Raw genomic sequence first — 15,912 nt, forward strand, 5'->3', positions numbered from 1 at the left:
TATATGAAATGGAAAATTGAAATTTTTGTCTCGTCAAATTTCAGTTTTAGTCTGCTATATTTATATTGTTTTTGGAATTTTGGTCCTTTTCCGACGTAAGACTCATTTATGTAGTATCTAATCAGCATTGTCGAAAAGGACTAAAATTACAAAAAATAGAAATATATTAGTTTTAAACCCAAATTTAACAATATAAATTACCCAAATTGTAACCAACTAACCTAGAGAATAAAAAATACAATTTCTTCTAAACGAAATATGAATTTTTTTCCATCAAAGCGTGGTAGCCCTATTCAGTTTTGTTGGTACTACGTGTGGCAATTTGAGATAATAAATATGAAAATAAAGAATAAATTGAATATCGAGATTTACATGAAAAACATCTAAAAATTATTATGGTGAAAATCATTAGCAAGATGAAAAAAATTTCACTATAATATTTTATGGCGTACAACCACTCACTGTATTTTCAAAGATAACACACACTCTCTTAATACAGGAGAACAAATAACTCACAAATATTATAGAACTAAGCACTTAAATGTTATAAAATGAGAGAAAACTCCATGAATGAATGATTTCAGAATGAGAGGATGGAGCTCTATAGCTCCTCTTCTATGTGAAAACGTGTATAAAAATGTGTATTCCGTCAAATTTGAAACATGTTTTTTGAATTTAACAAAATGTGTTCCCTCATTAATGCCTTTTGATGCAATAGATGACCCTAACTTTCCGCTGCAATAGATGACCATGTCTTTTGCTTACAATTAATGCATCCATTTGTCGACAAGTTTCCGGAATTTTTCGTCATATTCCACACTCGGCACTCTTCATCTAGATTGCTGGGAATACATTTTCCGTGAAAGGAATAAATGTTATTTTATTTATATGTTTTAATGGCTATAATATGTAGCATTTTACCATATGATTATTATGATTCATATAAAGACTAGTTTTTTGTGCATTTCAAATTTTATGTCATATTAATGATATATTTATTGTATGTGCTCGTGCTCGTGTTACTCGTTTATCTTGTTGAAATAATTATAAAAACCTGAAAATTTTTAATCTTTTCAAAATAAATTTTTTTTTAATGAGCGATATAGTCATTTAAAAATGTAAATAAATATAATTAAAAGACTTAAAACTATTATAGAAAAAATTGTCGAGATTATAAAATAAATAACACCAATATAATAAAAAATATTTAATGGATATATGTAACGCTCGAAAAAAATCAGTTCACGTAAATCGCACGCATGCAAATAAATATAAATATATAATTGTTTTATTTATTTGATTTTAAATGCTTACTTTATGCATATTATATGATTAAATGATTATATGACATGATTTCATGAAATTGTAGATTTTATCCAAATATTTGATAATAGGCTGGGAAAAAGAGATTGGGGACGACGGAGATAAATTAAATATTTTTCATTAAATATTTTCAAGGCTTCTAAATATGATTAAAAATGATTAAATTTTTCTAAAAATGATAGAGTTCGAATTATTTTACAAGACGAGCTCGATTTTACCCGGGAAGTCGGTTTTGAATAGGCCTAATTGCTTCTATACTTGAAAGCCAAAAACCCAAGCTCATTATCATGCAAAAATAAAATCTATAAAAATGAAAACCTAGTTCCTAAACACCACAATTCATCCGATTTTTACACACTTCACACACAAAATTTCGAAATTTGAGGACAGGAAAAAAACAAGGATTCTTCATCGTCGTTCGTTTTTCTCCGCGCCCTTCGCCAACGATTGAATGTTCGAGCGTTTTAAACGCAAAGGCACACTACTAAACCTTTTTGACGCATCATTCAAACCATAATATGCTTGTTTTTATTGCTTTTGCATGAAAAATACGTGTGTTCGATTATCCTTACGATAGAACGATTATTTTCAAAGTTTTGATAATTTTACATTTGTTTATTTAACTTTATGAATTCTAAAGGCTAGGCTGCCAACCTGGGTTGATTTATGGGTAGAATACGAATGATTTAAGGTGGAGTCGAGGGCTGAATCAAGCATGGCAAGGGAACAAAGTACCTAGGGTCTTTAGGAGGGACTTGATCGCATGCAACTTCATGGGGGCGGCTGGTGTGCGTGGAGCTTTGGGGCTCGTACAAGGTCGTGTTCTAGGGTCTGGTAGGGTCCTAGCAGGGCTAGGACCCATGGCTCGTGATAAGGAAGAGTTCATGGTCGCATGGATTCTTCCCTTGCGTGTTTAAGGCGAGGTCGAGGGCTGCTGCAACCGAGGGGCTAAGGGCTTGGCTAGATGGTCTATGCGGTGTCTCGGGGAGGTCCAATGAGGATTAGGAAGGCTTGGGCTCGGTGGTGGCTTGGGTAAAGAGTCCCATGCGAGAAGGAGACTCATATGCGCATAAGTAGACATGTGCGGCTCTTGTTGCTGATGCGGGGGTTCACAGCTTGATTAGTGGCTCGGTCTGGGCTAGGGCGAGTCTTAGGCTGGTCCAAGCACTGTTAAGAGGGTGTAGAGTCGATGGATAAGAAGTAACAAGAGTCCTAAACCGATTAGGAATCCTAGGGAATGAAGGAAGCTTACGCACAACTCGGGTCATGTGTGCAGGGCTCGTGCGACGTGTAGGGGCTGGTTCAATGGGTCAAGGAGGGGCAGTAGGGTCTATAAGGGGGCTGGTCAGGGTTTTGCTCGAGGTGGCTCGGACGTGGTTCGAGAAATTTGAGAGATGGCTCGGTGTTTTTGAGCATGGGTTCGAAAATTGAGTTTAATAGAAAAGGGCTTGAATCATGGGTCCACGAGGGTGCCTCGTGGCTCACAAGGGTAGTTAGGTTCACGAAAATATTAAAGTTTGAATTAATTCAGGAAAGTCTGTGTTTAAAGTTTGGGATCAAAATATTAAAGTTTGAATTAATTCGGGAATTAAACGTTTCACGAATTAGTAATTAAGGAATTAAATTGTAACACTCGAATTTGCGTCAAATAAAAATATTAAAAATTAAATTTAAGTTTAAATAACTAATTGGGATGGTCTAGAGTCAATAAAATTAAGAAAATGTCAAAATCGAGAAATTTTACGCCTAGGGGCAAAACAGTCATTTTACGCCTGTGTAGTACGAAAAAGGTTGCAGCGTCCCGAAGGATCATAATGCATGATAAATGATATAAAATGATGATTTTGATGAAAATATGATATTTTATGATTTATGATAAAGTTGTGCAATTTTTACTGTTAAAATAATATTTTTGGAAAGCCATGATATTGTATGCTTTAAAAAGGAAAAATGAAAAAAAAATATTTGAAGGATGTGAATTGAATGTGACAAACAATATAGAGGATATGTGGGAGATCTGTTTTAAGAAGGAACATTGAACTTACAATTTTATGGGAATGTCGTGAGGGAAAAGACCCTAAATGGAGCCCGTTTATGGGACAAGGCCCCAAAGAGAGCTCGACGATCGTATTTTCATGGCAGTGCCTAGTGCCCGTCCCTTGCGAAATGAGAGCTAAGACTGATCAGTCGAGTAGAAGATAAAAGGCTAGTCACTTTCAAGGATCAAACTTCACCCAAAATGATAAAGGATGCAAAGCTTTACGATTATATGATATATGATTTATTTATTGCTTAAAATTATTTTAAATAAAATATGATTTTTAATGCATGTGCTTTTATATGTATTATTTTTTACTCATGTTTAGAACGTGATGAGTCATTAAACTCACTAGGGTTGAATATTGCAGGAGCTGATGATATTGAGGGAGGCTCTGACGCTTGAGTGGATCGAATACGACACTACACTCCCGATGGACATTTATTACCGCATTCGCTTGATAGTTAAAGGATTTATAGATTTTTGTTAATAGTTTTATTAGAGATTTTATGCTTTATTTTGAAGTTAATTTTGATCATATCAAATGTAGAAGTTCAATTTGGGTAATTGACGATTTTAGGGATGTTATGCACTTGATATTTGAATTGTTAAATTAGTTTGATTAATGAAAATGTTAAGTTATTTAATTTATTGAATTTCGATTTTAAATGTTATAAAAAAATTTAGTAGGATTTTAAATTTATAAAGTGAAGGTCGTGTCGTTTCAATATCAATATAATAAATATCGAGAAAATTCAATCCATGGAGTTGAAAACAAGAGGTGGAAAATTTCCCCCGTCTGTTAGGGTATTATTTGTCATTTTATTGTTAATAATCGAAGTTTGGAATATCTAGGCACACAAAATTAGGACCATATCAAATTCGACTTTGAAGGCGAGTAGAGGAGAGAGAGTACATTTCTGGAAAACTTGGAGTAGTTATTTGATTTATTTTTGAAGTAAAAATATTATTTTTTAAATAGTGTAAAATCAAATATCAATATCATAAAATTGATTCCTTAATGAGACAATAAAAATATATATATTGGTTCTTATGGTATTTTTTTTTTGNTATAATCCAAGTGTCCATACCTTTTTCTAGATTTAGAATTTAGAAATGTCATAGTTTCACGAGGCCACCCATTGAGGTCATGAAAGGACAACATATCTCGACCTTTTTATTTTGGTATATATCGAAAATTTGAGTACGATATATTTTAAACCACTTATTTTACTTGGAAAAAAATTGTGTGAGACAGTCTCACAGGTCGTATTTTGTGAGACGGATATCTTATTTGGATCATCCATAAAAAAGTATTACTTTTAATTCTAAGAGTATTACTTTTTATTATGAATATCGATAGGATTGATCCGTCTCACAGATAAAGATTCGTGAGATCGTCTCACAAGAGACCTGCTCATTTTACTTATATATCTTAAAATCTTGATATGACATTATTTGATGGAATATAAGAGTACAAAAACTGATAGAATGTTGGAATTATGGATAAGTTTTGAATAATTTTCAATTCAATCCCTTCTCTTTAACACATTTCAACTTTAATTAATAATTAATATTCAAAAATTCAATTTTTTCCAAAAAAATAATTGAAAAGTCCATTCTTTTTATTTTGACCAAGAAGTCGTGATAATGAAATATAGCAACAAAACAAGCGTGTGACTTCCACCCATCCATTTGTAGGACACACTGACATAATCTTGTTTGTACTTGGGCCCAATCCAGGGATATATTCATTGGATTATTTTAAAAAAGTAAATGTCACTAATTATTTATTTAATTAAAAAAAAATAGCAATTGCCCCCCCTCGCTTTGCATTGTTTTGTAATGCATATACTTCCCATATTACTGAAAAATTATATATCAAACCGGGAATAAGATTCTAACTATTTGTCTTTTAATATATGAATATTGCTATCTTGACAATAAAATATGGTCTTTAAATGATTGATAGGAAGCTATTTTTCTATTTATATATAATTTTATTAATAAAAATGAAGACAACACTTTTTAATATTTATGGGTAACATTTTTATTTATGGAAAATCGAATTATTTCCTTTTACTTTATTTTCATATTTCAAAATACAATAGTCATTTTTATTCATTTTTTCAATATTTGCAAAATTTATGCAACCAGCATATTTTTTCATATATACAATAAAAAATAACATTTTTCCAAAAAAAAAAATTCCATTTCATAATTTATTTTTTGAAGACACTCAGATACAAACAAAAAATATGTGATTTATGCGGTGAAATGATGATATAATAATAATTATTATTATTTAAAAGATCGTGGGATATGTTTTGTTATAATTGAGTTTCGAGTTTGATGAGTCGTCTCAAACCCAAGAGCTTGACGCTGGACGAACACAAAATTTTTTAATTAAGTGGCTACTAATAGAATTTTTTTTAAAGTTTAGACTGTAATGGTAAATAGTAGAAAGTCTGAGGGGAAAGTGAGTTTTCTAATCCGGTAATCATTGTGATTAACGTGCTATAAACAAAGCCCTCTCCACCCTTCAATTTCGAGTATATAAAGATAGCGGTGGTTCTAACGAAGTCGTTTCTTGTAGCTTGACAAACGATTCGCATTTTCACTGAAAAAGGTATTTATCGCTTTGATTTTTCTTTTAATTTTTTTTGGTGATCGGGAATGGTTTATCGATAATGTAATCTACGGTAAAAATGAAAAATTTCAGCATTTGTTGCGGGAAATTTTGATTAATTGTTAATTTTGGGTCTGAGTTGTTGACTGAATCTTGTGAGGTACAGATAATTGTGTGAAAAGAGTTCACTTTTTTTTTCCTGGTGATTATCGGTGAATTGTCTTTTTTCCTTTCAAATTTTACCGGAATTTGATGATATAATTATTTTGGTGGTGTTTGATTTCGGGTATAAATTAGTGTTATCTGATGATATGGATGTACGTACTTTGTGTTCATGTTTCGATGGTTTCACATATTTGACCTTTTGAAGAAATACAATGTTGTTAAGAGATTCTGAAGGGAATTAAATTCTCAGGTGTTTGATTGCAGATTTAATAAGCAATTATGGCGAATGGAATTGCAAAGGATGTCACTGAAGTAAGTTCTTCGCTAAATTTAAATCAATAGTTGTCTGTTTATGGTTTGAATTTAGAATAAATTTGTATTTTATCTTTGTCTGATGTGTTCCAAGTTGTATTTTTTTTCAAAAAAAGAAAAAAAGGAGAAAAGAAGTTGAGTCTGGTTCACTTTGTGACTTATGTTGTAGCTGATTGGTAAAACCCCATTGGTATACTTGAACAATGTTGTTGATGGCTGCGTTGGACGTGTTGCGGCTAAGCTGGAAACCATGGAGCCATGCTCTAGTGTTAAGGACAGGTGCTTAATGAATAATATTATAAATGGTCAAGATTTGAATATCGATGATCCACTATTCCATTATTCTGTAATCTGTATAGTATCAAAGCACACTTTGGAGTTGATTCTTTTGCTGTAGAATAATATTTTTTTAACTGCAATGTTTTTAATCACACAGGATTGGTTACAGTATGATCGCGGATGCTGAAAATCAAGGCCTTATTACACCAGGGGAGGTATTTACATTTATGGTCATCATCTTTAGTAAGTTTTATCTGAAAGTAGGCAATGATATGTTCTCTAATCGTGTCATGTGTTAAATTTATGTTCCTTTGGGGTATGAACAGAATCAGATCTTGGATTCAATTACACAAACAGTGCAGTAAAAGTTTATTCCTGCGTAGTGGAAAAACTAGCACCCTGTATACAGCATAGTTGTCAAAGGCTAGCGCCTCTCGCCGAGGACCCTGCGCTTGGGGTCCCAGGCGCAGCAATTCATTAAGCCGAGTCCAGGTGCTTGCCTAGCTAGCCTTGGAAGTAAGCGCGTCTGAGTGAATTTTTTTTAATTACTTGTTTAAAACAAAAAGCTCAAACCCAAGCCCTAGAAACCCAATGCCCCAATGTCAGAATCAAAAGAAGACCCAATGTCAGAATCAAAAGAAGAGAACTCTGAACAGAAGAACGAGCTGAAGACATCTATATCTAAAACAACCAGAAAGACGGATTTCACATCTTTTGGATGAAGATGAAAAAAAATTGACGTTGATCAAGAAAATGATGAAAACCAAGAAGAATAAAAGTTCGAAAGTTCTGATCATTCGATGGAAAAAGATGAACTTGATTTGAATGATTGAAGAATTTTAATCATGTTATTAATCACTATGAACTTATTAAATTTTTTTTGTTTTGTGTGACATTGTTACCTAACTATTTAATATATTTATTCTAAGATAAACATATTTTTAAAAAATTAAAAAATGTATGCCTTGTTTCGGTAAGGCGCACGCTTCGCCTTGCGCCTCAGGCTCCGTGGCCCTTGTGCGCCTCGGTGCGCCTTGCGCCTTTGACAACTATGGTCTGCAGTAGTTCTTTATTAAGTTTGCTCTAGTCCATTTCATTATTTCATTATGTCCAACTACTTTAGAAATACTCTGCCAATTTGTACTGTTCTTGTTAATAGTACAATTCCATTGAAACAAGATTTTTTAATTTTTTAATAAGTTTTTTATTTTTATTAAGTTTTTTAATATTTTTTTAAATATAATTTGCACAAGAATTTCCAACCCCCGGCCAGGGTCTTCCTCTTCAAAAAGTTTGCAATGATTGTGGACAAAACAAGAATACTACTTCTTATGTTATTTTCATGAGTTTTCCGACATTTTGAAGACCGACATTTTTCTCTATTTTTTCTGAAGAGTGTCCTCATTGAACCTACAAGCGGTAACACTGGCATAGGCTTGGCATTCATGGCGGCAGCTAAGGGTTACAAGCTTATAATTACCATGCCTGCTTCCATGAGCCTTGAGCGGAGAATTATCCTCCGTGCTTTTGGTGCCGAGTTGGTGCTCACAGATCCCGCTAAGGGAATGAAAGGTGCTGTTCAAAAGGCTGAAGAGATACGTGATAAGACACCCAATTCCTACATCCTTCAACAATTTGAAAATCCTGCCAACCCAAAGGTACTTTAACCTCCATTATCATGTTTCAAGTGGACCCAGCGAGCGTGGTAGGTCAATAGCTGCCTCTTATGCTTATATGATAAAATGTTATTATTATTGATGATGAAAATTATTGGTTGTTTTCTGATATAATTTTTTCTATTTTTTTCATCTATATATATATATATATATATGTATATATATATACATACATACATACATACATACATACATATATTAGTTACATGGATCGTGAAGAATTTTGAATGAAGTTATTGCTGGTTGGAAGAATTTATTGACTCACATGAATTATATATGTAGATACACTATGAAACTACTGGACCTGAAATCTGGAAAGGAACCAGTGGAAAAATTGATGGATTTGTTTCTGGAATAGGAACTGGTGGCACTATCACTGGTGCTGGAAAATTCCTTAAAGAACACAATTCTGCCATAAAGGTTGACTTGAGAGCTTTCTAGTACTCAAATCGAATATGATACTGAAGCATTGCAATTGTTTCTTTTGTTTAAACCAACTCACAAGTTAATTAATTTTCATTTATCCCTCTATATTCTTGTATAGCTCTATGGAGTAGAACCAGTTGAAAGTCCAATTCTTTCTGGAGGAAAGCCTGGTGAGTGCTGTTGATGTTGTATTTTGTGCTTGATCTGTGTATATTCCTTGTTTTTTTCCCTTTATTTGAACTCCAACAATTTTCTGTGCTGCTTTTTTTTCCCTAAAAAATTTATTATTATGTTCTGCCAATCAATAGCCATTGTATTGTGATTCTTTGCATGACCTCAATATTTGGAAACTCTCTGTCAGTTGTGTTTCTTTCAGATCATTCTTGTCTTTATTTGCAAAATTTGAATTTATTATTTCTCCATCCATTAAGTCTATTTTTAGGTGAAGGATTTTGATGACCAGATGAGAAAGACGGTAGTAAACAACTTCCCATGTTTTTTATCCAACTACAGTACTGAGAATAATCAGATGACAACCTTGGTATTTCTTGTATTTAATTGCAAACTCTGATTTTTGAGAAAAAATCTTTATATTTCTTTGATTTTCCTTTCTGTTTTCATGAGCGATCAAACAAACACGGGGTTTCTTTTTTTTTTATTTTTTTCATTTCTCTGTTACCTTGCATTTTGGCTACATTTCTTTGGTCTGAAAAAAAGCAAGGAATTTAAGAAGACAAAATTTTATGTCATGATTGTGTAAAATTATATGCGTTCATCCATTCTTCTTTGGCTTTGATTAGTCCATTTTGTGTCATGAACGATAAAAAATTTCTTGAACTGAGCAAGTTTATCCATCTGACAAATGAACTATGTATAATGCTTAAGGTCCTGATGGTTTATAACAACAAAAACAGAGCATAAAAGTTTATGCCAGTAGAAGAAAGCAATGGGGAAACGTATTTGGAATGCTCTATATTATTATTCATTGTGATACTCTTTATATAGAGCTGGAAAAACATAACAGAAAACCAAAAATTCTTCCTAATATCAATTCAAAATAATTCAAAAAATATTTCCTATAGACTTGGTCAATTGACCAATTATTTAGCAAATCTTGAACCAAAAGTGACTAAGGCATGTTTCCAACACTCCCCAATTTAGTGCTTCTTCTACGCCAATAATGCCTACGCCTCCTGGCTGTCTCTGCACCCTTGCCTTAGTAGTTGCAGAGACCTAATTTGTTTCTTAGCATTTTAAATCTAGCTTGTGGTAGAGCTTTGGTTAAGATATTTGCAACTTGATCTTCATTCTTGCAATAATACAACTTGATTTCACCATCCTTTTGTACTTCTCTTAAATGAAACAACTTGACCTTCTCCCCGTCCCCTGAGTCTTGACTTGGAATCCTCCAGGCTGCTCTACATAAATCTCCTCTTGAAGATAACCATTTATGAATGCAGATTTTACATCCAACTGATAAATCTTCCATCTTTTTTACGCTGCCAAAGCAAGCAACATTCTGATTGTATCCAAGCGTGCCACTGATGCAAAGGTTTCTGAGAAATCTACTCCAAACACTTGACTATACCCCTTAAACACTAGTCTGACTTTGTATTTATTCAAAGAACCATCTGCATTAAGTTTGGTCCTGTACTAGACCCATTTTACTCCAATGATCTTTGATCTTTCTCTGTCGAGTCTTATCCACCAATTCCCACGTGTCAATTTTTTTTCAATCATTTTGAGCTCTTCTTTCATTGCTTAAATCCACTTGTCATCCTTTTATGCTTCTCTATATTCTGCAGGCTCAAAAATAGCAACATCACTTCTTTCATCTATGTTGTTATCAAAATATTGTCATGGTTCTTCCAATGACTTCTTCATAGACTCCTCCCAATTCCATTGTTTATCCTCTATAAATTTGATATCTCTGTTCACAAGAATTTTTCCATTATGTGGTTGGAAAATTCTGTATGCCTTTGAAGAATCTCCGTATCCAGTAAAAACTACTGGTTCAGCCTTCTTATCAAGTTTCTCTCTTTTTACCTGTGGCACATAAGAAAAACAAAGACAACCAAAAATCTTTAGATTCTAGCTTTGGCTTATAACCAAACCAAGCTTCAAATGGAGTTATACTTCAATTTTTTATCTCACTTACACCATTCTGTTGTCAGGTGTAAGGAGCTGTGAGTTGGTGTTCAACGCCATCTTCCTTGCAGAACTTTTCAAATATGTCATTTGCATTTTCTTTCCTGTTATCGGACCTTATTTTATGCATCCTGCAACCACTTTGATTCTCCACCAATGCTTTATATTTCCAAAATATAATAGCAACTTCAGATTTGAATTTGAGGAAGTAAATCCCGCAAAATCTGGTATAATCATCAATAAAATATAATGTAGTATTTATTACCATTTAAACATGGCGTTTTAAGAGGTGTGCAAGTTGCAGCTTATGTGTTGATTTCCAAGTTGTTTGAGGGAATGGTTTTCTGGCTTGCTTGCCATATTGACAAGACACACAATGAGATAGCTTGTCTTCCATCAAAGGAATGCCTTTCACCAAGTTATGTTTCTGCATATATAGAAGTCCATCGTGGTGGAAATGCCCGAGCCTTTTATTCCATAATTCTGCGTTGCTTATAGTGCTTGAAATTTCTATTTGCTCCTACTCCAACAGATTTAAAGCAAAGCTTTTTGCTTTCATTTTCACCTTTAACGCATCTCTACCCTTTGGATCTTTGATCAAACACCATTTGTCTTCAAATATAACTTTGAATCCTTTTCCGATTAACTGGCCAAGACTAAGAAAACTTTGATCAATATTAGGCACATATAGAACATCGGTAATGTATTTCAGACCTGTTAGACTTTCTATAGCCACAGTTCCTTTCCCTTTGACTGAAAGAAATTCACCATTTCCAATATTTACTTCGAAAAAATTGTCTTATCAAGGTCTTTGAAGAGTTCTTGATCATTACTCATGTGATTTGTGCAGCCACTATTGATCAACCAGGAATCGTTAGAAAAATTTCTTGATGAGAAACATGTTGCAACAAAGAGTTGCTCCTCTTCCTGTTGCTCAGTAGAAGCCTTTGCCTCTTCAGGTTGTTGGGACTTGCAAACCCTCTCCATGTGTCCAATAATACCACATTTTCTGCACTTGACATCAGGCCTCCTCCAACATCTCCTATTGGGATGGTTTGTCTTTTTGCAATGTTGGCATGCTGGATAGATCCCATCCTTGTTTTTGCCATCTTTATATCCTCCTAAACTTTCCACCTTTGCTCAGAGAGCATCCTCCATTAATTCTTCTCTTCTCATCAGCTTGTAATGCATTCACCAATTCTGCCAAGGAAATGCTTGACAGATCTTTAAATTCTTCTAGCAAAAATTTTGGACTCGTATTTTTCAGGCAGAGATACGAGAATTTTTTGCACAATTCGTTCATTAGAAAAGTCCTTACCAAGCAACCTCGCCTTATTTACTATAACCAACAACTTGTTAGAGTATTCTTTGATGGTTTCTGTCTCCTTCATTTCATTTTCAGCATTTCAGACTCCCTAATAAAATTGAGTACTTAGCATATTTTTGGTTCTTTCACTTCCTTGGTACTCCTTTTTGAGATAATCTCAAATATTCTTTGCCAACTCCAAGTTCATTATTCTTGTAAAGATGTGCTCAAAATAGCAAAAAAGAGGCAGGCTATAGCTTTGGACTTCTTAGTCTTCCTCTCTTTGTGTATCCTAAGCCGACCATAGTTATTTGGGGTGCAAGGCGCACTAAAGCGCAAGGGTGTCTTGGGGCCTGAGGCGCGAGGTGCAAGGCGAAGCGCACGCTTTATCGAAGTAAAGCTCATTTGACACAAATTTTAAAATTCAACATATATAAAATATTTTATACGATTTAAATTAAATACTTTGAGACAATGTGTTTGGCTTATAATAATAAAACAAGATTATTAAAGAAACATAAACTGCAACAACATTATAATAATAAGATTATAATATCAGACTTGATCCTAAATCCTAATAATAAAACAAGATTATAATAATCAAGCAACAAGATTATAATAACATACTTGATCCTAAATCCTAATAATAAAAGTAAACTGCAACAACAGTACAAGACAAGAATTCTTTTCCTAATCACATGCCACATCAACAGTAAGACATCAAGCAAAGCCATGCAGATTGTAGGGAATAGGGATAGCATAGACAGATGATCATTGATCCATATACAATAAATCCTATATTGTGAACCACAAGGCACAAAACCACCAACTCTTAAATACTCACAGTTTTTGAAGAAGAAACCTAGCACAGAAGATGAAAAACACTAGAAAAGAGAGAGACGAACAGAACCAGAGACTTTCAGATGTAGATAGAGGCCGCTGCGCTACTCCAGAAAGAATTTCAAAGAACGGTAAGAAAAAGAACACACATGCAGATTGTAGGGCTTTTTTAAAACATTAAAAAGGGCTTTTGTTTGTTATTGGGCTTTAAATTTTATTGTGCTTGAGTTATAAATTACTATCACATCGTGTAATACCAAAGCGCACAGGCGCTCGCCTTTCTTCAGCGGTGCGCCTGGGCCGAGGCGCACCCCAACAGGTGCGCCTGGCTGCACCTGTCGCCTAGGCGCAGCCAGGCGCTTGCCTTTTATCACAATGAAGCCGACTCTTTGTAAGATTTTCCGGCAATGGTTGTTCGTTGTAGTCTTCCTCTATAGCTCTTCCCAAAGGTCTAATGCTTGAAGATAGTTTGTCATTTTAATAGCCCAGACTTGATGATGGTGGTGCTATACGGGAGAAATTTGTTTCAGTTTCCATTATAAAAAGCTGATTGTGTGTATGGATTTTGGGGTTATTGTTTCATTCCACTCAAAGTTCCTTCAAGAAGAAAGCTCCGATACCATTTTGATTGTTTATAGCAATAAAAACAGAGCATAAAAGTTTACGACGGTAGAAGAAATCAACGAGGAAATGTATTTGGAATGCTCTATATTATTATTCATCGCAATACTCTTTATATAGAGCTGGAAAAACACAATAGAAAACCAAAAAATCTTCCTGATATCAATTCAAAATAATTCAAAAACAATTTCCTAAAGAATTGGTTAATTGACCAATTATTTAGAAAATCTTTAACCAAAAGTGACCAAGGCACGTTTCCAACAGGTCCACATAAGATCCAAGGGATTGGTGCCGGTTTTGTCCCTGGTGTTTTGAACGTTGATATCATTGATGAAGTAATTCAAGTAAGGCTCGATTTTCTTCTAAATTTTTTTGACAGCATGATTGAAGTGTACGGCGTTAATAGTTTACTGCAATAAATCGTTGAGATGTATGCTTTATCAAGTCACGGATTTATTCCAGGTTTCAAGTGATGAGGCCATAGAGATGGCAAAGCTTCTTGCATTGAAAGAAGGGTTATTGGTGAGTTTGGATTGTTTTAGTCATCTTACAAGTAGCATGAAATATGCTTGATTTTAAATTTTTAATTTTTTAAAAATATTCACCTCTTCATGCGCATATCTGATTTTTTTATTTCTGCAGGTTGGAATATCATCTGGTGCTGCGGCAGTTGCTGCTATTAAGCTTGCAAAGCGTCCAGAGAACGCTGGAAAACTCTTTGTCGTAAGTCTATTTTTGTTCTATTTTCTTTTCTTGTTGATACGATGATGTTGAAACCAGAGTACATCAGTGGGGGGAACTGTGAATTCTCTAACTGAAGAAAACATATATTGTATTACTTTGTTGATTACAGTGTGTATTTACATCTGGTAATAGATAGATCATCTTAATCACACAATTCAACCAAGTTAGTAATTATTCTACTGAGAATATCATAGAAAGTCATCGAGTGGCATCATTGAGGGCAAAGGCCACCAAAGGGCTCATATAATGAACTAAAGTTGTTGATTACATTATCCAAAATCACCTGCCAATGTTCACGATTCATTATTAGAATCATAATTGTAGTTTTGAAGACTTGTTGATCTCAGATTCCGTTTTTGTTCTCTGTCCATTAACTTGGATGGTCAAGAACTTTCTAAATGTTTTTCCAAAATTTGAGTTCGAATTCTGTTGCTGTATTTCTTTTTTCGTGCGTTAATCAGATTGCTTGCATTTGGGGATACTAGCAGATTTACTATGCAGCACAGAAGAACCATGATCTAGAGAGGCCAAGTTTTGATGATATTGTTGAAAATTTGCTGAGTTATTTTGAATTTTGTGACTTTTTTCTTTATGTTTTCATTTCCTAAATTATAGCCGTGGGGTTTGTGTAAACTAGTCTAAATACCAATTTGATACCAAATTTGCTAACATATACGTCTTATAATTAACTTGGATTCAGGTCATCTTTCCAAGCTTTGGTGAACGGTATCTTTCTTCCGTGCTCTTCGAATCAGTCAGGCAAGAGGCAGAGAGCATGACTTTCGAACCCTGATCAAGGTTTCTGAATTCATCCCTTGTTTGTGACATCCAGAAACTACAGAGAATCTTGAGGGAAAATTCTTGGTTCTTTCGAATTAGATAATTTTAATCAATGGTCATCTTCATCTGTTTTCTGGTTTCTATCATGTGGCCTTGCCATTGTCAAATCTTCAACAATCTGGCATACCTTTCCATTTCAATGCACCTGTTTGGGTTTTAGTGTGTTTCCAATAAGTTACGCGTGTTTTCCGAATGTTTTTATACACAAGTCCCATGGTATTTACACTTTGAAAAGTTCCTAACTTTTGTTGATATCTGATTGAAGCAATTACTACTAGACACACGTTGAAGCTCGTGGAAATCACAATATTACTTTATATACAGACTAATGCCAGTGTAGGCTCAATGTTTGAGATAAGACGACAAAATGAACTAAGGTGAGTGAAATTTAAAATGTTCTCTGCCTCTGTTCGGCCCACCCCGCTGCTCTTGCCTTTTCATAGCTTAGGTCTGAATAGTTTCTGCTGGATCATGTGAAGCACAAAGTTAGTTTAAGATTAATCTTTGTGTTAGTATGTCTAAGTTCTTTTCATCGGGAGTGCGTATATGTTGGCATTAGTCAGAA

General features: G+C 34.1%; 1 protein-coding gene and 1 long non-coding RNA gene across 3 annotated transcripts; both read left to right on the forward strand.

Moving 5' to 3' along the window:
• The first annotated feature begins 5,821 nt into the window (after positions 1–5,821).
• Positions 5,822–15,506, forward strand: LOC140962190 (cysteine synthase). 2 transcript variants are annotated; one of them, XM_073421082.1, is made up of 11 exons: positions 5,822–5,990; positions 6,420–6,467; positions 6,637–6,746; positions 6,904–6,961; positions 8,141–8,404; positions 8,705–8,842; positions 8,967–9,018; positions 14,028–14,107; positions 14,226–14,285; positions 14,406–14,486; positions 15,208–15,506. In XM_073421082.1, the coding sequence occupies exons 2-11, from the start codon at positions 6,435–6,437 to the stop codon at positions 15,298–15,300; spliced, it is 969 nt and encodes a 322-aa protein (XP_073277183.1). In that variant the 5' UTR covers positions 5,822–5,990; positions 6,420–6,434; the 3' UTR covers positions 15,301–15,506. The 2 variants fall into 2 exon arrangements, with proteins under 2 accessions (XP_073277183.1, XP_073277182.1); XM_073421081.1 differs by having other exon boundaries at positions 5,970–5,990; positions 6,406–6,467.
• On the forward strand, positions 9,025–12,772 carry LOC140962191 (uncharacterized). The gene is made up of 2 exons (XR_012172477.1): positions 9,025–11,335; positions 11,804–12,772. It is a non-coding gene; the product is annotated as an uncharacterized lncRNA (long non-coding RNA).
• Positions 15,507–15,912: the final 406 nt, after the last annotated feature.

This window comes from Primulina huaijiensis, chromosome 16 (assembly GCF_012295235.1).
Source record: "Primulina huaijiensis isolate GDHJ02 chromosome 16, ASM1229523v2, whole genome shotgun sequence".
Taxonomy (NCBI): domain Eukaryota; kingdom Viridiplantae; phylum Streptophyta; class Magnoliopsida; order Lamiales; family Gesneriaceae; genus Primulina; species Primulina huaijiensis.

Excerpts from the sequence above, each read along its gene's own strand:
- LOC140962190 (XM_073421082.1), top strand. The coding sequence starts at position 6,435 with ATGGCGAATGGAATTGCAAAGGATGTCACTGAA. Across the intron at positions 8,405-8,704 it reads AAAATCCTGCCAACCCAAAG|ATACACTATGAAACTACTGG; the intron begins GTACTTTAACCT and ends TTATATATGTAG. Across the intron at positions 14,487-15,207 it reads ACGCTGGAAAACTCTTTGTC|GTCATCTTTCCAAGCTTTGG; the intron begins GTAAGTCTATTT and ends ACTTGGATTCAG.